The sequence below is a fragment of the Theropithecus gelada genome, chromosome 15, assembly GCF_003255815.1.
Source record: "Theropithecus gelada isolate Dixy chromosome 15, Tgel_1.0, whole genome shotgun sequence".
Taxonomy (NCBI): domain Eukaryota; kingdom Metazoa; phylum Chordata; class Mammalia; order Primates; family Cercopithecidae; genus Theropithecus; species Theropithecus gelada.
In genome coordinates this window covers 27,609,727-27,631,956 of record NC_037683.1, presented here as the reverse complement: position 1 = coordinate 27,631,956, position 22,230 = coordinate 27,609,727, and the positions used below count along the sequence as shown (strand labels likewise).

Here is a 22,230-nt window from a genome sequence, read left to right as displayed (position 1 = left end):
TCACATAAGGAGTTGGGAGAATTCTCCAAAATTCATTCCATCTCTTTGCAGGGCATGGCAGGGGATCTATGGTTTTCTTTAACAAATAAGAGAGGGAATTACTTGGCCAGGCATGCTGGCTCACGCCTGTGATCCCAGCACTTTGGGAGGCTGAGGCAGGTGATCACCTGAGGTCAGGAGTTCAAGACCAGCCTGGCCAACATGGTGAAACCTTGTCTCTACCAAAAATACAAAAAAGTTAGCCAGACATGGTGGCGGGCGCCTGTAGTCTCAGCTACTTGGGAGGCTGAGGCAGGAGAATCACTTGAACCTGGGCAGCGGAGGTTGCAGTGAGCAGAGATCATTCCAGCCTGGGCGACAGAGCAAGACTCTGTCTCAATTTAAAAAAAAAAAAAGGGCCGGCCATGGTGGCTTACGCCTGTAATTCCAGCACTTTGGGAGGCTGAGGTGGGTGGCTCACTTGAGGTCATGAGTTCAAGACCAGCCTGGCCAATATGATGAAACCCTGTCTCTACTAAAAATACAAAAATTAGCCAGGTACGGTGGCACGCACCTGTAGTCTCAGCTACTTGGGGGGCTGAGGCGGAAGAATTGCTTGAACCTGGGAGGTGGAAGTTACAGTGAGCCGAGATCGCACCACTGCATTCCAGCCAAAACAAACTCCCAGCAATTCATTAGCCCCTGTATACCACGTGCTTTTACCTAATCTTAACTGCCCACTCTGAGGCAGGTGTTACTGCGGCATCTCACAGATGAGAGGGACATACACGGTTCAGAGCATTAGGCCCTCTCCATGGCCACACAGCTGGCAGGTGGTGAAGGCAGGCTCTGAGTGAGGGCTGGCTGCCTTTTCAGTGTGCTGTGGCACACTGCCTCCTGTGCATGGCCTAGCTGGGAATATACGACGTTGCTGTAGTTCCTAATAGTATCTTACATATTACACAATATCGGCATATTACAATGTACCAAACATTTTCACGTTCACTGACTCAAGTCATTCACTTATTCATCATTCATTAAATATTTACACCTAGGGCTGGGCCCTGTGCTGGGTGCTGGGATGCATTTCTGGACCTGTCCAAGGCCCTGCCCCATGGAGCAGTCTAGAGCTGTGCTGGCCGGTGTGGTGACCACCTGCCACCTGTGGCTACTGAGCACTTGTAATGTGGCTGGTGTGACTGGGGAACTGAGTGTCAACTTTAGTTTTAAGTAATTTCAGTTTACCAGGCACATGTGTCTAGCTGCGACTGGGTTAGACAGAGAAACTTGCCAGGAGTAACTTGTCAGATTTGTTTTCTGTGGCTTCATTAGTTGAGAAGCTTTCCTCTGCCTTCTGTGGGGAACTGCAAAGACCTTTCCCCCCGTCTCTCTACTTGCCACGCACAGAGAGCATGGTGATCAGGGGGTCTCCCTCATGATTCATGGAAATTACATGGGTGTCAACACCATGTTTGCTTCCTCTAGCATCGTAGGTTTCTTGGTGGCTTGTAAAATCCTGCTGCATGCTGGATTCTGCACACAGGCCTCAAGCCCCTGGGGGCCTTTTTCTGAGGTGTATTGGATTTTCCTGAGCTTGTGTGCTCAGAGATGTCTGTGGGACTCAGCAAAGAAGGTGTCCTTGTCAGAGGCTTGGCTGTGGCTCAGGGAGAGCCCCCGGAGTCCATCTCTTCAGCTCCTGTGCTGTGCAGGTGGGGAGATGGAGGCCCAGAAACCTGGGTGACCTGCCCACAGTCACACAGCAACAAAAGCTGGGCTGAACCAAGGAACCCTCTGTCATCAAGGACTTGAGTGCGTGGCTGGGCTTCCCCAGGGGCTCTGAGATGGGCAAAAGCAGCTGGGCTCACCATGTGCTACTCTGCAGGATGCTATCCTGGGACTGCCAGGCAGGAAATAGGACCCGGGTTCTGGTCCTAGCCCCACACTGCCCTGCTGTTTGATCATAACCTCTCCAGGCCTCAGTTTGTTTGTCAGTAAGATGAGGAGGCTGGATTGTCTGATGGCCTGGAAATCCCTTCTACATTTGACTTCATGGTCCATGTATCACCAGATCCTGACAGCAACCCACTTCCATGGACAAAAGACAAATGAACTGACTTTTTTGTTTTTTGAGACAGAGTCTTGCTCTGTCGCTCAGGCTGGAGTGCTGTGGCATGATCTCAGCTCACTGCAACCTCTGCCTCCTGGGTTCAAGCGATTCTCCTGCCTCAGCCTCCTGAGTAGCTAGGACTACAGGTGCCTGCCACCACACCCAGCTAAATTTTGTATTTTTAAAGTAGAGACAAGGTTTTACCATGTTGACCAGGCTGGTCTCGAACTCCTGACCCCAAGTGATCCACCTGCCTCGGCCTCCCAAAGTGTTGAGATTATAAGCATGAGCCACTGCACCTGGCCGAAACTGACTTTTAAGTAGTTTCCAAGTGGCAGGCAGGTCTTCAGACTCCAAATGTTTTATGTTCCCTGTCTTCAGATGGGATGTCTGTGAGTGTAACCCCCCAAGGTGTCCTGGGATTCTTTAGGCTGGGGTAGTCTCCTGGATTTCCAGTAGGGACCGTGGGACTTACAGGGGGAGGAGGTGTTGTTATAGAGCAGCTGCGTTTTCTGCCTGGGTTCTCCTCCAGTGAGGGGTGTTTGTGAGAACATTGGAATCACAAAGTGGCCCATGGCAGAGAATGCAGCCAGAACAAAGGCGCCCTCTCCCCGCCGGGCCCGGGGAATACTAACTAGTTGACAGGAATTTTAATATAAAACTCTCCCTCTTCCTTGTCATTCTGAGGTTTCAGGAAGCCTTCAGGCTTATCGTGCAGAGGCACACAGCACAGACAGGGCTTGGGGAGGTGAGAGGTGATTTCCTGCCATTCTTCTGTAGGGCGGGCTTCCCAGGGTGCTCATGCCAGGCTGACGGGTCCAGTGTGGGCTCCCACTGCTGGGGGAGAGCTGGGTTTTCATGGGGCGGCAGCCGAGGCAGGACCCGCAGCCATGAACCGCTTCAATGGGCTCTGCAAGGTGTGCTCGGAGCGCCGCTACCGCCAGGTGGGTGCTTGGCCTCTTGTGGGGAGCCTGTGGAGTGTTCAGGGATGGGGGTAGAGGGACCATCAGAGCAGGATCTTGCTCCCAACAAGGTCTTCTGTTACCCCCTCCTGCTCCCTGCAGGCTCACTTGGATATGGGGAGAAGGATAGAGGCAGGAGCTGGACCCAAGGCCCCTTTAGGGCCCAGCTCTGTGTGGAGTACTAACCACTGGCTGGGTGGTGTTTTTGGTGAGATAATCCAGCTAGCTTTCTGTTCTTTTTATCTGGGGAGGGGCTGTGGGTGTGAGATTGAAAATGCTGTGGTTGCAGAGCAGCTGGGAGCGGAGTTTGTATTTTTGCTAACTTTCCTGCTTCTGACGGGACAGCAGTGCCCATTCTGCCCCCTGTGTGTGTGTGTGTTGGCGTGTGCTCGTATGTGAGGTCGGGTGTTTTTGTGTTTATGTACATACATATAACTTTCCTCCCCCCTACTGCTGATGCCTCACTATGGCTCAGGATTCCTTTGGCTTTGGAATCCAACTTTACAGTGAGGGTTTGGCCTCAGCCTCCGGTCTTGGAAAGGGGGCAGAGTGGGCCATGATGATCCCATTAGCCCCCCTGTGTCTCTTCTAGAACTACGATGGAACATTTTTTCTCATAAAATAAAATAGGAATGGGATCCGGGATGGTGAAGGCAAGTGATATCTAATCTGGAAGGGAGTTCTGAAATTGTTCTGATTTTTAAAAAATCACATAGAGAAGCCCCTCTATTTGTTTTAATGACCAGACTGGACTGTGGGTCCTGACTCCTCTGACAGGCAGTGCTTAGGTCCCAGGAGGATGCCCAGAGGGGCCTCTGCTCCCCCGCCACCTGCCTGCTAGGGGACCCAGTATTCTCTCTCTAGCCCTCCCCAACTCTCAGGCTCTGCCCTGCAGGCCCCACTCTGTGTTTCCTGCCCTCCTGGAGCTGGGATAAGCAGCCCCTGCGACACTAGCATCTGGATGACAGGGTGGTGAGACAGAGAGAGCACTGGATGGGACATCTAGAAGTTCTTGGTCACCTTGGGGCTATGGGCTAGAAGATGGGGCATGCTCACCATCAGAGTGGGGCCAGGAGCAATTGTGGGCTAGACCCGGGGCTCAGGGACTCAGAGTTCAAGATGGTTTCTGTGTTAGAAACCAGTGCAGAATTGAGAGCAGCAAGCTTTTGGTCAGGTCTGAGCTCAAATCTAGCTCTGCTCCTCTTTAGCTGCAGCTTTTGAGCAAGTCACTGTTCCTCTCTGAGCCTTTATCTCCTAGTCAGTAAAATAGGGATAATGAAATCCAGCGATGGTGCCATGGGAGTGAATGGGATGATGTGTGCGAAGAGCCTGGCTCAGTGTCTGCTGTGCATATCTATCTAGGAGATGTTTAATACATGGCAGCATTTGGGGATTACAGTCTAGGCAGGACAGAGGAGCAGAAACTAGGCAGGAGAGCAGAAGTGAGGGGCTGGCATGGGTGAGACCTGGGAGCAGTGGCTGTTCCTGCCCTGGACAGGAAAGAGTGAGAACCACCCGCAGGAAGGACAGGCTCTGTCAGAAGCTGCCAAGGACTCGGGGCAGGGCTGCTCCCTTCACCTCCTAGTCAGAGCAGGGCGGAGAGCAGGAGGGTGGAGGGGGTGGCACTTGGGGTCTTATCTCCTTTCTGTAAAATGGGTGTACTCGTTTCCCTGGGGGCTGCAGGGATGGTCAGGTTCTTTGGACACTACCTTCTCAATGTGGTCAGTGATCATGGTGGACAGAGCATAAATTCTGCTTCCTCCGAACTAGGAGATGAGTTTGCCTCCTGGCACCCTCTCCTCTTCCCCTCCTTCACACCCCCAGCTGGCTGGACTGTGGTCTGGGCTGGCACAGGAGGGTAAGGGGCCCCAGCCCACAGTCCTGCTTGGATGTGGGGTCTGGGTGTGGGAGGAGGAGGCTGTTTTCTTGGAGCACACTCCTCCCCAGACCCCAATCTCCAGCTACTGCCCCAAAACTGGCCATCCAGAGCCCAGGGTGCCGGCATGGGTTTTCTATGCAGGAGGCTTTGGCCCTGGGTGGGGTAGGGGTGGGGAAGTGCTGGATGGGCTTTGGGACCCCGGCTTGTGCTTGGGTTGAGGGTTGGCTTGTGAGACCCCTAAAAAATCCTTGCTGGTTCCATGGAGGGGGCCAGGCTCCTGGCGTCTTCCCTGGCCTTAGGCGGGCCTGGCAACGAGTGGCTGCTCCTTTCCCCCAGCTTTCCATACTCGCACCCGCGTTTGTTTTTCTTTCTTTCTTTCCATTTTTTTATCTTCCTGTCTTAGCTGCGTGTTTTCCCAGAATTCTTATGGGAACAGGGTATTTTCCTGCCTCCTCCCCCTTCCCCTTGTCTGTCAGATTTCCTGTTTTACAAACTCGCTTTGAATCCAGGCCCGGGGCTGGTGGGAAGCAGAGCCTCAGAGGTCCCTGCAGCTTGCAAGGCCCTTGGTCATTCTGGGCTCCCTCCCACTCACCTTCCTCATGCCTGGCCCTGGGATGGTTGGCAGGTGAATGAGTGCAGGTGCCCAGTCTTGCAGGGACAACCCTCAAAGGAAGGAGACAGAAATCTCCTGACAAGGCCGGCACCCTTGACCTTTTCCAGGCTTGCTGAGCTGCCTCTTTCTCAACTTGTGTGGGACACCCTTCCCTGTGCCTCACTAGGGCCCACCCCAAGTCCCACTTTCTCTAGGGGGTCTCTTGGGACCCCTTGAATCCCTTTTCCGATTTGTGCTGCCTTTAGCAGCCAGAATTGGCTGGCATACCACCCTACATCCTCCTGTGGGTGGGAAACTGCTAGGTTGTCCTCCCTACAGTAGCCTCTGCTGAATTCCTATCGTGTGCCAAGCATGGCGTCCACAGTCGGAGCATAAAGGACTGAGAATGGCCCAGTCCTCCTGCTTTACTTTAGTGCCTGCTGTGCCCTGCTTTGCTGTGGAGAGGTTTGTGTACCCTCGTGCTCCTCTGGGAGCCAGAGACCAAGGCTGTGTGCCTCTGTACGTCTGCAGAGCCTGGCATGCAGTAGGAGCTCAATAATTGTGTGCCAATTTGAAAAGAAAAGAGCATCCAGATGGCAAGGCCCTCTCATGGACTTCTGAAAGTAGGAGTTGTGGACCTGTCAAGCCAATGGGCCTCAGCAGGCACATGAGTCAGTGGCTAGTTCAGGTCACAGGAAGCCTATCTGTGACCTTACCTGCCCCTTACCTGGGAGTCCTCACTGGATGCCTTGGGGCCCTGGCCACAGATGGGCCCCCAGAACCCCAGCTCTCTTCCTCTGACCCTTGGCCTGAGATGGAGTGAGTGTGTCCCAGTGTTCCCTCCTCTGTGCTCTGGGAGAGCAGTGACCAGGCTGGTCTTGTCTTTGGGCCCTTAGCACAGGGCCAGCCCCAGGCTAATGCTCTGTGAACTTCTGTGAGAAAGGAAGAAGGGAGCCAGGAAAACAGTAGATCAAAGATGAGGCCGAGTTGTGCAGTGCTGATGGGCCCTTGGGTCAAGGGCTGAGCTGCTGGGGCTCAGGATGGCAAGGTTTGCTTTTCCAAGACCTTGTCCATCCCAGGCCCTCCCCACATTGGCATGGGTTTACCTGCTCAGCTCTGGCCTTCCTGCTTGGCCCACAACCCAGTGCTCAAGTTGTCTGGGCTGAGATAGGGACACTGAGGGGCTGGCCAGCTCCTTTGTGGCTCTGATTCCTTTGGAGAGGAGGGTGGCTCTTGGCAGGGGTGGGCTGTGGGCTTCCTGACCTTGGGATAGAGGCCGGAGCCTCCAGCTTCTGGCAGTGACTGGGCAGGACTGTGTCCTAGATCACCATTCCGAGGGGAAAGGACGGCTTTGGCTTCACCATCTGCTGTGACTCTCCAGTCCGAGTCCAGGCCGTGGATTCCGGTAAGTGAGTGACAGGGGGATGCCAGCTCCCCTTGCCCACCACACATATGGGCTTTGCTAACAGAGGCTGGAACTAAAAGGGGAGCCCCAAACTGGAGCAAAGTGTCCTGGCTTTTCAAAATATTTTAAAGTGACCATAGATGAAACTGCCATTTATAAAATATGCCCACTTTTTTTGTTGTTTTTATCAAAATGAAAATAGGTTTTTATATTTTGTTTCCCAATCAGTTTGAACAGGAACTAAACCTATATTTTCAGCAATGGCTGCATGGGAAAATGAGTCATTTGTGAACTCTATTTGAAGCTGGTATTGTATCCTATCCTGAGCCTGATCAGCGCTTAAAAAGAGCTCTCCTTCCCTACTTTTCACAAGTGAAGATTTCTGTTAATCACAGAGTGAGCATCTCAAAGACAGAAGCCAGGGCTCAGTGGTCAGGGTGTTTGCAGTGCCTGCACAGGGGTGGGCATGAGGTTTGTGCACAATGATTGACAGAGAAGGAATGAATGGAGTGTGGGAGCCTGGCCCTAGGGAAGGTTCTCAATGGAGTAGGAGGCCCTGGGGAGGGGTAAGGGCCTGGGTGGAAGGGTGGACTGCAGAGAGGTGAGCCAGCAGTAGGGGAGGCAAGCAGGGAGAAGGGAAGGCAAAGGGATGCCTTCTTTCAAGACTCTTAAGAGGCACCAAGTTCAGCCCCTCATTTCACAGATGAACAAACTTAGAGAAAAAGGGAGGTCCTTGTCTGAGGTCACCATGGCAGCAAAGGACTCCAGGTCCTTTGAAGGGGCTTGGGCTTCAGGGGCCCCTGAATGGCTTTTCTTTGTCCCTGCAGGGGGTCCGGCAGAACGGGCAGGGCTGCAGCAGCTGGACACAGTGCTGCAGCTGAACGAGAGGCCTGTGGAGCACTGGAAATGTGTGGAGCTGGCCCACGAGATCCGGTGACAGGGGGCAGCGGGTGGCCTGGGGCCTCAGACTGATGGCACACCCTCCCCACCTCTGGGCACACTGCCTTGCCTGGCCCAGCTCTTGCTGCTCCCTCCTTTGCTCAGCTGTGAGCAGGCAATTCCTTTTGCTCCTCAAGGAATCTGTTTCTTGGCCTGAGAATGGAAGGTTCAGGCTCAGAGCACTTTCGGATTCCAGAGCAAACAGCAGGGAAGATGCTCTCAGACTCTGTGGTTCAGGACGGGGCACCAGGGGGTTGCTTTCTGCTTTAGCTAATTATTTCTGCTACCTTAGAGCTAAGTCCATTTGTTATTTAAGGACGTGAAGATGTTGCAAATGTTTCAATTGTGCAATTAAAAAATTATTCTTGAAAATGTTGGAGTCTCCCAAATTTTGATCCCCTAGGGTAAAACCCCGATGGCCTGATTTTAGGTCTGCTTCTGGAATGCCAGATGAGGGCTTGCACTTAGGGAATCTCCGAGCTTTACTTGCTTATATCTTGCTTATGACAAGCATCATGGATTGAGTATGGAACTCTTTCCTGTTGAACCTGGCGTTGACCTCAGGGTCATTCTCAGCCACTGCCCATCAATAGGAATTGACCTAGGTGACCCATTTGCTGTCTCTTCTTTAAATGGCTTCTTGCATCCCTTCCTGCCCCAACACTGGGGGCTTCCCTGCCGCATCTGCCTCCCCTTCCCCCCATCATCCTCCCTGCCCTGTGGGCCCTCACTCTGGCTGATACTGGTTTTCCCCAGGCTCAACCTCTCTGTGTGATCCCCCAACTTCTAGGAGCTGCCCTAGTGAGATCATCCTACTCGTGTGGCGCATGGTCCCCCAGGTCAAGCCAGGACCAGATGGTGGTGTCCTGCGGCGGGCCTCCTGCAAGTCGACACATGACCTTCAGTCACCCCCCAACAAAAGGGAGAAGAACTGTACCCATGGGGCCCAGGCACGGCCAGAGCAGCGCCACAGCTGCCACCTGGTATGTGACAGCTCTGATGGGCTGCTGCTTGGCGGCTGGGAGCGCTACACCGAGGTGGCCAAGCGCGGAGGCCAGCACACCCTGCCTGCACTGTCCCGTGCCACTGCCCCCACCGACCCCAACTACATCATCCTGGCCCCGCTGAATCCTGGGAGCCAGGTATGGACAGCTGGTGTGGGGAAGGTGAAGGGTATTGGGTCCCTGTGGGAGGCCAGGAAGACTTGAAGACCCAAAGTTGTGTGATGAGGAGCCTGCGAGGGGCTGTGATGTTGGGCAAGGAGATGGGGTATGTGCTAGCTCTGCCTTCTGCAAGGCTGTTCTTTGTGGGGAGGACGGATGGGTCTATGTGGCCTCAGGGCACAGATCCAAGAGCAGGGCATGCACAGGCTGGAAGATTTCAACTCACAGAAGGAAGAGCTTTCTACCAGCCTGTGCTTTTCCCCAGTGGAATGGGCTGTGTTGGTAGGTGGTGAGCCCCCATCATAGGAGGGGTGAAAGCAGACACTGCATGATTGCGTGGTGGGATGATGGAGTGCACTCCCCAAATTATTAGTCCCATGAGATACTCTAGAAAAAAGGTGTTCTGAGGTCAGATAAGCTTGAGACATATCCTGTACTCTCTTCCTCATCTAGGAGATTCCCAGTGCAAAGGAGCCTAGTAGAGGCTCTGCTGGCATCCTGTACTACAGCAGGTGGTGTCACCCAAATAACACCGCATTTCCCAAACTTGCCTGATGGGGGCACCCTTGAGGGCATGGTTGGTACCGTCTTACCATTCCAGTGTTCCACGGAATGCACTTTGGAACGAGCTGCTGTAAAGGAAGTTGGGGACTTGCCAAGGGGTTAGACTTCATGACCCATAAAGCCTCTTTTAACTTGAATATTCTGGGATTTTGTGTTCTCTCCCTGCCTCCTCCCTCAGCTGGTTACCAGAACTGCTGTTTTTCTCTTGTGCCCTGAGGTGCTCCACTTCCTCTCCCCTGGGGCCCCTGTGTCCAGCAGCCTCCTGGGCTGTCCTGCCCTGCTCCTGGGGCTGAGGTTGTTCTCCTGTCTTTCCCTTGCAGCTGCTCCGGCCTGTGTACCAGGAGGATACCATTCCCGAAGGTGAGTCTCCTGCTGCTGCTGTGCCCTCCTAGCTCAGAGAGACATCAAGGATCAGCTAAGGCCTGGCCCAGCCTCTGCCCCTGAGTTCTGAGGCCTTTCCAATGGAGTCAAGGTCACTTAGCCTATCGACACAGACTCTCTTTCCATGTGGTACCTTCTCTCCCTCACGGAACCAATGTCTTTCTTCCTTGAAGCCAGAACTAAGAAGGAGGAGAGGGGATCTTACCAGGGCAATTTAAGAGACAGTGTGTCCAGGCCTCAGGCATTCAACTGAGATTCATCCAATTTTACTAAGCAGCTGATATATGTTAGGTGCCAGAGGTAATGTGGTTGGGCTTGCATGGAAGGGAGTCATGGAGCGTGGAGCTGGGAGGTCTTGAGTTAGAGTTCTAACTATGTGATTTTGAGTAAATCATGTCCCCTCAGCTGGGCATGGTGATTCATGCCTGTAATCCCAGCACTTTGGGAGGCCAAGGTGGGTGGATCACCAGGTCAGGTGATTGAGACCATCCTGGCTAAGACAGTGAAACCCCGTTCTCTACTAAAAATACAAAAATTAGCTGGACGTGGTGGTGCACACCAATAGTCCCAGCTACTCAGGAGGCTGAGGCAGGAGAATCACTTGAACCTGCGAGGCGGAGGTCGCAGTGAGCCAAGATCATGCCACTGCACTCCAGCCTGGGTGACAGAGAGAGACTCTGTCTAAAAAAAAAAAAAAAAAAAAAAAATCATGTCCCCTCACTGAGCCTCAGTTTCTTCATTTATAAAATGGGGTCAATAATTCCTACCTCAGAGCGTTGTTGGGAGGATCCCATGAGAGAATGGTTGTGAGTAGTTGCCTGTATACTGAGAGATGCTATACAGAGGGTAGCTGTCTTTGAAATGCACAGATATCTCTGCTGTTGGATGGATTCTTCTTCTTTGGCTTTTAAAATCGGGATGGAGGCTGAGCTCAAAACCACTTTCTTTTCCCAGGAAGGCTGAGATATCGGTCTTGAGGCTGAAGCTGGCTGGGCAATCCTTGAGATCCTTCAAGTGCCTGCCAGAGAGCTTTGACTCAGAAGTCCATCTGGTGTCTGGACCGCCTTCCTTGACAGTGGCTTTTGCTTAGCCACTCATAGACTTTTTTCCTTGCTGTTCCTCTCTCCGTGGTGTGAAGGCGATGCTTATAGGGGTAGTTGGAAAAGTGCTTGTGCCTTTTGCGTGTGTAAAGCACTCCTATCAGGCTCAGGAACGCTGATGGAAGATACCTTCTTTCTCTCCGGTCTAGGGCATTTGGGCAGTTGAGCCTGGTCAGTCGGAAATAAATCTGTGTTCCTTCTGGGGAGAAGTCCCACAGCAATTCAATGATGAGTTTTATTTTTATTTTTTATTTTTCCATAGATTCTTGGGGTACAGGTGGTATTTGGTTACATGAGTAAGATTTTTAGTGGTGATTTGTGAGATTTTGGTGCACCCATAACCTGAGCAGTATCCACTGCACCCTATTTGTAGTCTTTTATCCCTTGCCCCCCTCCCACCCTTCCCCCTAAGTCCCCAAAGTCCATTGTATCATTCTTATGCCTTTGTATCCTCAACTTAGCTCCCATGTATCGTTGAGAACATACAATGTTTGGTTTTTCATTCCCGAGTTACTTCACTTAGAAAAATAGTCTCCAATCTCATCCAGGTCGCTGCAAATGCCGTTAATTCATTCCTTTTTTTTAATGGCTGAGTAGTATTCCATCAACGATGAGTTTTTAAAAAGCTTTTGGTTGGCACATTAGGTTAGAGTGAAGATGCCGCTGCTCAATAGGGACTTCATTCGGGTTAAGGACTGGGCCTGGCTCATTTGTGTAGGTCCAGTGCAGGACGCAGGGCCTGGCAGATAGCAGATACTCAGTAGAATTTTGGTTGTGTGACTGACTGAAGGAGAATGACTTGGGTTGCCTCTGAGGCTTTGGAGTCTGGTTGTGGAGGAGGGGGACTGGAGAAGTGTGCTGCCTGGAGTGGGCCCATGCACACAGCTGGTGTCTGGGGTTGATCCCTTCTCAGTTTTAGAGGTACCTCTGTGTGTCCCTGCTGTGCTCCTAGTCTGTATCCATGTTGCATTCCCCTCTGAGAGTATAATACATAGTAAGTCAGCAAGAGCACAGTCATATGAGCCATGGGGAAAGGGACAAGTGAGGAAATGATGATGATATTAATAACCATGGTAGCTCTTTGAATATATTGTGTTAAGATCTTGACTTTATGTATTCTTCATAATAATAAATATTCACTCTTTACCAGGGATGAAGTCTTTGTAGCTCACAGTTTTAGGATTCAGAGGAAAGGGTGAAATTCAGGGCACATAATTTCCCTTAAACACACTTGGGGTTGTCCAGAGGTTAAGGCTGTCACCAGGGTGCTGGCTTCTCAGTCCCCCTCCTCTGGCTGGGCTGCCAAGACATAGCCCTTCAGGAGTATTGGGTCATCCTGAGTTGAATAGAAGGGAGAGTTAAGCCATCCTGAGTTGAATAGGGTCTGGTGCCCTTCCGGAGCCTGGAGTGCCTGCCCGGCTGTGGTTGGCATGTTTCCCAGGGCTGCTGGTGTCCTTGGCATTGTCCCTGCCCTGTAAAGGTGACCTGGCCTCAGATTTGCCACTGTCAGGGCAGGGTGGCTGCCAGGGCTCGCCTCAGAATCTGGGAGCAGAGCCCTGTAATTACTGTATTTGGTCAGTGAAGCAGGTGTTGGAGGAAAAAAGGGTGATATGGGGGTTTGGACCAGACATCGGTAGCAGGTGGGAAGTAAATGAGTTTGCCTTCACAGAGCTCGGTAACTGGGTTGCAAGCTGTACTGTTCTATAAAAAAAAAAAAAAAAAAAAAAAAAATCAGTTTTGCAGAGCCAGAGCCACTCCCACTGGCCACATATTGTCCAGGGGTGGGTGGAGATTGGACACGAGGGCATGACTGCTGCATGGGTTGGGTTAATCCTGCCTTGTATAATTTACTGACCAAATGACCAGTCACCCTACCATTCCAGACCTCAGTTTCCTTGTCTACCAAATGGGGCTGAGCCAACTTTTCCTCTCTGAAGGCAGAGTTATGTGTTGGTTGCTTTAGGTGAGGCCCTTGGTGAGGATTCTGTGACAGCCCTGGGCTCCTGAGCTAGAGAAGGGAAGAAATAAATTTTTTAATCTGAGACTGGGGGCCCAGGACCCAGATTTTGGCATCTACAAAGGGTACCCATCTTTAATTTTGGTCTATTTTGCTCCAGTCACCTACTTGTCAGTCCTGCATGGTTTTGCCTTCTCTGCTCTAGGCTTGACCATGTTAAATTAGACTGTCTAGATCCAGGCTGGCCATGGGGTTTCATTCACAGCACAGTTTAAGACCCAGCAGCCCTGCCTGTCCTTCTACTAGCCCTGATAGGTGGATTACTTGGAGGCTTAGGGTTTGTGATAATGCCCTGACTACTCACACTGTGGTACAATCCACCAAGCTCTCTTCCGTCAGGTCTCTTGTGTGAACCTCCCACTGGCCCTGGGGCAAGCAAGGCAGCAATCAGTATTATCTCCACTTCAAAGTGGAGAAAACTTTGATTCAGAGAAGGAAGGAAGCTGTTCAGGGTTACACAGACTGTCTCTGACTTGGGAAGTCAGTGATCAAGCTTGGGTGTCTTATCCAACTCAAATTCAGTGAGGATCTTGAGACTCAGGATGGTGCTTTAAGCAAAGGGTCCAGGGCCTGGCAGCACACACCCCTCTGGGGCTGATGTGCAGGGCCAGATCAGACAAGGAGCTATGTGACATCTTCCTTGTGTCTGTTCCTCCTGTGCCCATCCTGAGCTCATGCTCATTCTACTCCTCTCTGTGTCACTCACAGAAGAGGCAGGAAGTGGTTTGAGTTATGGTGGTTTGAGCACTGCCCCCAGATTCGTCTATGATCAGTGGTCACTTGTCAGGGGCATGGGGGGAGTCAACTTGTTTTTCTCACCTTGCTCGGTGAGAAGGGGCAGGTGGTGGGAGGAGGAAGCAAGTGTGAAACCTTCTGAGGTGAGTTTTTCCTCCGACACTGTGGGTGCGTGTTGGTGGGGAGCTTCCCTGAGGTATAGCTGGGGTCAGGTCACTGGCTCCCCCGTCGCGGCCAGGGCTGCTGGCAGCAGAAGGAGGCCTGTGCCCGGGACCAGGCTGGGCACCCAGGTCACTGAGGACCTGGTAGTTGCCACGCAGTAGCAGGAATGCCTTAGAAGGGGCCCAGGAGTGTGTGGAGTTTCCCCTGACTGCTCTGGAGTTTCCTTCCCACCTGCTTGGTCCAGGAACCCCTGACTTTTTAGCGACTTTGTGTTTTGTCCCTTTGCCCACTAGATGGGACGTGATAAAAACCTGTGCACAGGCTGGGCATGGTGGCTCATGCCTGTAATCCCAGCACTTTGGGAGGCTGAGGTGGGCAGATCACCTGAGGTCGGGAGTTCAAGGCCAGCCTGACCAACATGGAGAAACCCTGTCTCTACTAAAAATACAAAATTAGCCAGGTGTGGTGGCGCATGCCTGTAATCCCGGCTACTTGGGAGACTGAGGCAGGAGAATCACTTGAACCTGGGAGGCGGAGGTTGCAGTGAGCCGAGATTGGCCATTGCACTGCAGCCTGGACAACAAGAGCGAAACTCCATCTCAAACAAACAAACAAAAAACAACAAAAAACCTGGGCACCATCCCTTGTTCAGGGTGAGGGGTGTGTGTCCATCAGTGTGCCCTCAAAGAGGGACCCCTCCCACCGCCATTACAGCTTCTGCTCTCCTTCCTGGGGGTGGCCTTGTTTCTCTGTTTCTCTCTCTGTCTTTCCTTATGATTAGAATGATTTGTGAGTTGGTGGCCAAGCTGGAGTACCTCCTGAATACAGTGAAGCCTGGGACTCCCAGAGTCCTACGGGGCACCTGACTCCCAAACTTGCTTTTCCAAGTGGAGAAATCACAACAACAAAACAACGAGTTAGCAGCTAACTTTTATCACACACTTACTAGGTTCCAGGCACTGTTCCAAAGACTTCACTTAGAGCATTTCATTTAATCTTCACTGTAACCCAGTGAGCTTGGCACTGTTATTACAGTTGAGGAAATCAAGACTCTGAGGGTGAAATAAGTTGCCCAAGCTCACCCAGCTGGTAAGCAGGGGAGCAGGATTGAGCACAGCCACCTGGCTTCGAAGCTTGTGTGCTTTACTGTGACCTGGGGCAGCAAGTGCTACTCCTTATTCTAGACTGACTGGAGTGGGCCAGGCTGCTCTAGCTCCCTTGGCTGCAGAGGGCGGACTCCAGTACATCCTGGGAAAGCCTTTGGTCTCTGCTGCTGCTGCTGTGGATTTTTGTCTGTGGGGCAGGGAGGGAGGAAACAGGTTGGGCTGGGCTGAGGTTGTGCAGGGAGTAGTGGGAATGGTGTGGGGGTCTGGTGAGGAGAGCGTGTGCCCTGCCACACAGGCTGGTCACACACTCTGCTCTAACTGATTGTTCCACATGGGACTGTGGGCTCAGTGAGGCCAGATCTTCTGATTTTTCAAATATGAGCGATTTCTTGATTTTTAAAAGCGTAAGGCTGAACTGGAAAGTCCGATCCAGGCCTGGGGCAGCAGGTGGAGCATGCTGCCTCCGTCATAGCTGGTAGTGCCCAGCGCTGTGCTAGCCCTGAACTTGCTTTCTCACGTGTCAACGTCTCTCACTAGAGTGTGAGGGAATTCCTTGAGGCCCGAGCCCATGTGAGGCCTCCCTGTGTTTCGCATCATGCGCAGGACCTGGCACAAAGTAGCTGCTCAGTAAGTGGTTGTTGACAGAATGAGTCCGTGTCCCGTTTCTACAGAGGGGACACCTTTGCAGGAGTGATGAAAATGTCTCATAGTCCCCCATCTCTGTTTCACAGAATCAGGGAGTCCCAGTAAAGGGAAGTCCTACACGGGCCTGGGGAAGAAGTCACGGCTGATGAAGACAGTGCAGACCATGAAGGGCCATGGGAACTACCAAAACTGCCCAGTCGTGAGGCCGCATGCCACGCACTCAAGCTACGGCACCTATGTCACCCTGGCCCCTAAAGTCCTGGTGTTCCCTGTCTTTGTTCAGGTAAGCCCGTGACTGGTCCTAAGGGTTCCCTCAGGAGGAACGGAGAAAGAGGAGGACCCTTGCCCCAGGACTCAGGGATGATGCCTTATCCCAGGACTGAGGGCCCCGTTTTGGGAAAGATAAGTAGCTTTAGATGCACAGGATTCTAGGGGCTTATACTGAGGGAGCAGAGATTTCCAGGGAGATACACAGGAAAAAGTGAGGCCGGGGGAGCCCAGCAAGGAAAGGGTCCTCTCCTTCCCCTACCTTGCCTCCCCTTTCTCTGGGGACAGGGCAGGTGGACCCCAGCTGCTTGTTGCCATGTCACAGGGCCTGTTTGCTGATGCTCCCACTCCCTGGCTCACCCAGTGGTTTTTTTATTTGGAAACAACTGAGGGGAGACCCTTGGGGTCTGTGGCTTATCTGGTCTCCCTGGTCTCCGCAAACATGTTTGACCTGTATTCACTGGTGGCCTGCCATTCACTAGATCTCTCTTATTCTCCAACGTCAAACAAAATGCTTGAAGAAAGATAATGAAATGAACAGCAAGCTGGGCCTGAAATCCCAGTTACTTGGGAGGCTGAGGTGGAAGGATCATTTGAGGCCAGGAGTTTGAGGTTACAGAGAGCTATGATCATAACACTGTACTCCAACCTCTTCTTCTTTCCCCTCTTCCTCCCCATTTATCTCTCTTTCTCTTTAAAAATAACCTTTATTGGACCGGGCGTGGTGGCTCGGTAATCCCAGCACTTTGGGAGGCCTAGGTGAGTGGATCATTTGAGTTCAGGAGTTCAAGACCAGCCTGGCCAAGACAGTAAAACCCCGTCTCTACTAAAACTACAAAAAAATTAGGTGGGCGCGGTGGCAGATGCCTGTAATCCTAGCTATTCGGGAGTCTGAGGCAGGAGAATCACTTGAACCTGGGGGGCAAAGGTTGCAGTGAGCCGAGATCATACCACTGCACTCCAGCCTAGGAGACAGAGTGAGATTCCGTCTCAAAAAAACAAAACAAAACAAAACAAAATAAAACAAAACCCGAAAACCTTTATTTATTCCAACACCCAGATATGATAGTGTGAGCATTTCAGCATCTTTTCTGTGTGCATGTACACATTAAAAAGCTGATCTTATTCTATATTTTATGTCATGTTGCCTTTTTAAAATGAAAATTGTAGCATGAGCCTTTCCCACACCACTAAATGTTCTGTGTTTTATGGTAGTTGCCCTCTCTTCTATTATGTGGGTATACTGTATTTATTTAACCAGTTCTGTATTCAGATACTTCTGTCTACTATTTTGCTATCGTAAATAACACTGTGATGAAAATCCTTGCTCATGGATTGCCTCTCTGATTATTTTCCTTGGGAGAGATTGCTGAAAGGGAAATGACTGGGTCATGGGTCATAAACATTTTAAAGACTCTTTATACATATTGACAAATTGCTTTGCAGGAAGATTCTAATGGTTTATCATCTTACCAGCAGCATAGACGTGACTTGGCCCCAAGGGCTTCATTTCTGCCTATGCCTCTCTGGTCTCCCTGGCATCCCAGTCTGGGCCTGTCACTGTCCAGTAGGCACACTTTGTTAGGATGCAACACATCTCTGGGAGCTCACATGCCTCCCCTTAGACAACTCTGTCAGCAGGTCCTGGCCTTGGCCTTTCTGTTGGTCTCTTCTCTTTCTTAGCATGCGACACAAAGTTCTTGGCATCTACAATGTCTAATTTTCTTTCCTTTTTTTTTTTTGAGATGGAGTTTCGCTCTTGTTGCCCAGGCTGGAGTGCAATGGCGCGATCTCGGCTCACTGCAACCTCCACCTCCCAGGTTCAAGCGATTCTCCTGCCTCAGCCTCCCAAGTAGCTGGGATTACAGGTGCCCACCACCATGCCCAGCTAATTTTTTGTAGTTTTAGTAGAGATGGGGTTTTACCATGTTGGCCAGGCTGGTCTTGAATTCCTGACCTCAGATGATCCCCCAGCCTCAGCCTCCCAAAGTGCTGAGATTACAGGCATGAACCACCGCACCTGGCCTGTGTCTAATTTTCATATTCATTTTAATATTTGTATAAGAAACTTTTTATTCAAGAGACAGTCTCTCGCTCTGTACCCCAGGCCGGAGTGCAGTGGTATGATCATAGCTCACTGTAACCTCAAGCTCCTGGCCTCAAATGATCCTTCCACCTCAGCCTCCCAAGTAGCTGGGATTTCAGGTCCAGCTTGCTGTTTGTTTCATGATCTTCCTTCAAGTACCTTACTTGATGGCATGTACTTAGAAGCCATGTTAGAAATATACAGTCATAAGGACAAGTGCTGCTGGGTAATCCAGAGCTTAGGGAGCTTCCTCTGGGCTGGGCTAGGCAAGGTGATGGAATAGGGTGAGAGGTTTGGGTGTGAATTGACACTATGGGGATTGGCTGAGAAGGAGACAGTCAGTTCAAGTGTGTTATGAATGCAGAGCAGGGACTGGCCTGGCCTTGAAGGAACTCAAGTGACCAAATCTCGTGGCATGTGGCTCTCAGGATGCCTCCTAGTCCTGTGAGGCATGAACAGGATAGATGGGGGATGGCAGGGGCTGGGAGGGCCCAGGAACCCAGTGCAGTGTGGGGTGGGAGCTGGGACTGAGGACTGCAGAGGGCCTAAGCCTGTGGTTAGACTTCCTGTCAGTGAGTGTAGCTCTCACGGAGAGGGTTGATGGGGAAGGTGGCAGCAACAGTTCCACAGTACAGCAGCGTCTGTCTTTCTGTTTCCATCTTATGTATGAGGGGGTGTGTGGGTTCTCGGGTTGGTGGCGGGCTGACAGTCTTCTCTGGGTCAGAGGGTTCTCTGTGGCTGGCTTTGACAAGCTGCCGCTTCCTCCCCCCAGCTCCTCACCCAGCCTCTTTTTGAACTGCCCACTCAGCCTGCTTTATTTCCAGCCTCTAGATCTCTGTAACCCTGCCCGGACCCTCCTGCTGTCAGAGGAGCTGCTGCTGTACGAAGGGAGGAACAAGGCTGCCCAGGTAAGACTTTCACCTGCGTTTTTTAGGGGGCTTTCTCTGTGGGCTTCATTGGCATCCTCCAGGACCCTCACTTGGGTCTCTTTCTGAATATCATAGAAGTGTACACTCTCAAGGTAGGGGAGACCTGAAATGGACTCCTCCACTCTCCCTAGCAAAGGCTACAGCTTTTTCTTGTACATCTCTTTTCAAAGCTGTTGAATCCTTCTTTGATGGTTAGAAGGTTTCCCCAGCCCCTAAAGACACCCCATTGTTTACCCCACCTTCCTCTCAGGAGCAGAAGAGATGGCAATTTACCCTGGCTGTGGGGGGTAACTTTGGTGGTGGGAAGAGTAAAGCTATTAGCCGAAGTGAATTTTTAGACCAGCATCAGTTTACCCAAGTTTTCTGGGCCTGTCTGTATTAACCCAAATCCCACATCCTCTTCTGAGAGACGAGTCTATGATTTTGCCTGGGTTCTAGCTTTCCCAGCAGGGTGCTGACATGGGAGCTGTGCCACCCTTCTGGGAGCTGGCCTGGGATGTTTTTCTCTAATTGGGAGAACTTCATTCATCCACACAACCCCGGAGCTGGCCAGTTCAGTCTCTGAGCTTAAAACTACTTGGGTATAGAAGTTAGAGCCCTGGGCTCTGCCCTGGCTACCTGGGGCCATGGGGTGAGGGTAGCAGACTCTTTGCAGATCAGATGCCAGTGTAGAGCTGCCTTGGCTGAGCCGAGTGGCAGCTTGGGGTAGTGGAAAGATCAGGAAACTTGGAGACAGGAAGTCTATATCGAGACCCAGCTCTGCTGCTGGCTCACATGTGATTTCTTCCTTCTTCCTCAGTCTTCCCATCTGAGCAGCAGCAGCAGTATGTGTGTATTTGAGGCAGTAAGGGCAGGGTCAGAGGTTGGTCTCTAAGGACCCTTTAAACCTCAGCCTTCTGGGACACTATGTGTGACTGTGGCTGAAGCAGGAGGTTGGTTTGTTTTTTAAGTAAGCAGACTGGACTGGAACTCATCTATTCCAAATGCACATTATCTTTTTCAAGGGAGTGCCCTGGGGGGCTGCATGCTCCCTTCCACCGCTCGCTATTGTCTGCTGTGTGTCTGGACCTCCTCTTCTCCGAACCTCTTCTTGGGAGCTTTGCAAACTTCGGGAACTTAAAAATCTTTGCATATCTTCTGAATTGTCTCAGTAGGAGTAAAACTTCATCTGTTGGGAGGGATTTAAGTTTTAGGGATGAGAAGTCACTTAGAGCCACGTTTGGTGAATGAGAGTGTAGTGGAGCTAAGTCAGGCATCCAAGGGTCAGAAATTGAGGTGTGGCCCTAAATTCACCAGACTCACAAGAAGCCAGTTAGAGATGGCAGCCACCCTGAAACGTATACATAAGTCTAAATTCACTCTTCTGTTTGTGCACTTACCCTTGAATCTGCAAACATTGAGCACTTACTGTGTATCCTCATTGTGTATGCATTTTACATACTTGACCCCAATTAGCTCTTGCAGCACCCCCATGAGAGGCATGATTGTCCCCACTCTGTAGTTGAGGCAACTGAGGCTCCAGTGAGATTCACCGGGACCCAAGAGTCTCCAGGCTGGTAAGGAATGGAGCCGGGATTAGCACTCTGGTCTTTCTGGCTCAGCGATGCTTTCCATGACCCCACACTGCTTCTGGCATGTCTGCATAAAGACAAACTAAGGAACACAAGCTGAAGCCAGAGCCTTGTGACAGTTGCAATTCGTCCAAAAACCCTGTTTTATAGATCTCTGGAATCATAGAACAAAGAGACTCCTTTCCCTTCGCCTTGAAGATTGAAGGAAGCAATTTGAAGACAAGTAAAATAAATATTAATATATTCCTTTTTCTTGAAGTATGATAGCAACCAAACATGTAGATCTGGGCACCCTGTCATGCTACTCACACCAAAAAAAAAAAAAAAAAAAAATCAAAGGGATTTGGATAAATTCATAAAATTTCAGCGTTGGTTAGGCTTTCAGGAGTCATCCATTCTAACTGCTTCCTTATAACTTTCCAGTTAAATGGTTTTCTGATTTAATTTCTGATTTAATTCTGCTTGAATCTTCTAGGGTAGCCATTAGAGCAGTGGTTTTGTTACTGGGGAGGGCTAAATTGTAGAGCATTCTCCCTTACACTCAACAGAAATCTTTATATGTGGAATGTTCCTCCTTGGTTCTTTGTCCCATCACTTCTCTGGGCATACTCAAGTTTGCTAACATCTGTGAGCTGATCCAGTCCCACACCATGAACTACCCTCATCACACCCCCTTCCAGAAGTAATAGACTTGATTAACGTGCCCTGAGGTCTATCACCCTGTTCGAGGTTCTGGGAATACCATGAAGCACAAGACAGACACACCCTCCCTTTACACACTGACTCATGGAGTTTACCATTAACTAAGGCACCAATGTGTTTTCAGTAAACCCTGCTCTTAGGTCAGATTCCCAAGAAGAAGCTTGATTAGGGCCACTTGGGAGAAGCCACCCTCCAAGTGGTAAGGACCCCCTTACCAAGTGGTCCCTCAACTCTGACCCTTTGGAAAATCAGATGTGTCCCTGGAGCAAGTGTGGGAAAGACACCGGGTGACCCCTGTGGCCTGCTGTGGAACGCGACAGGTGATTGGGCCATGGAGATGGGCATCACTCTCCCATGGACTGCTGTGGCCCCTGCTGGTGCTGGTGAGATGGGGGAGTCTACATGCCCTCTCTGGCGCGCTTGCCCCTCTGCTCTGCCTCTAGCTGTGTGCCAGTTCTGGCCTTTCCCTGACCCAACCTTTGGGAAATTTTTCATTTATGTCTTAATCACTTCCTGTCTAGACCATATTCTCAGCCCTGGGAATCTGAGCCAGAGTGGTGGCCTGGGCCTTTTCTCACCTTGCTCATGGTTCTTCCCCAGTTGCTGGTGGCTCCTCCCACTTGCCCTACTTCCACCCCTCTCTGGGCCTGGGCTGTTTTTTTTTGTTTTGTTTTGTTTTTCTTTTCTTTTTTTTTTTAACTTTCTAGGCTCCTGACAGATTGTTGGCTCTAGCCCTTGCCCTGCCAGCCTCCCTCTGGGTCTGGAGGTGACTACCAGATTTCCCTTGAGTCAGGGAAGACACGTTTTGTGGGACTCTGAGGGTGTTTGCCTTGTGTTTCTGGCTAGTTTAGAGCCTTCTTTCCATCGCTCAGACTTTGAAGTCTTCTCAGACAACCAATTCCTTGACTCCTTCTGAGCTCTTGGGTCATTTTCTTCCCC

General features: G+C 51.1%; 2 protein-coding genes across 2 annotated transcripts in view; both read left to right on the top strand.

The window, feature by feature from the left end:
* Positions 1 to 2,977, top strand: part of LOC112607668 (heterogeneous nuclear ribonucleoprotein A1) — a 42,873-nt gene extending 39,896 nt beyond the window's left edge. The window contains exon 4 of the transcript XR_003115898.1: positions 2,966 to 2,977. The gene's annotated coding sequence lies outside the window, so the exon portion shown is untranslated. The remainder of the gene's footprint in view (positions 1 to 2,965) is intronic.
* Positions 1 to 22,230, top strand: part of RGS3 (regulator of G protein signaling 3) — a 115,546-nt gene that overhangs the window by 18,710 nt on the left and 74,606 nt on the right. The window contains 6 exon segments of the mRNA XM_025358832.1: positions 6,843 to 6,924; positions 7,752 to 7,857; positions 8,654 to 9,005; positions 9,911 to 9,950; positions 15,823 to 16,019; positions 18,914 to 18,997. Of these exon segments, the coding sequence (XP_025214617.1) occupies positions 6,843 to 6,924; positions 7,752 to 7,857; positions 8,654 to 9,005; positions 9,911 to 9,950; positions 15,823 to 16,019; positions 18,914 to 18,997 (861 nt within the window).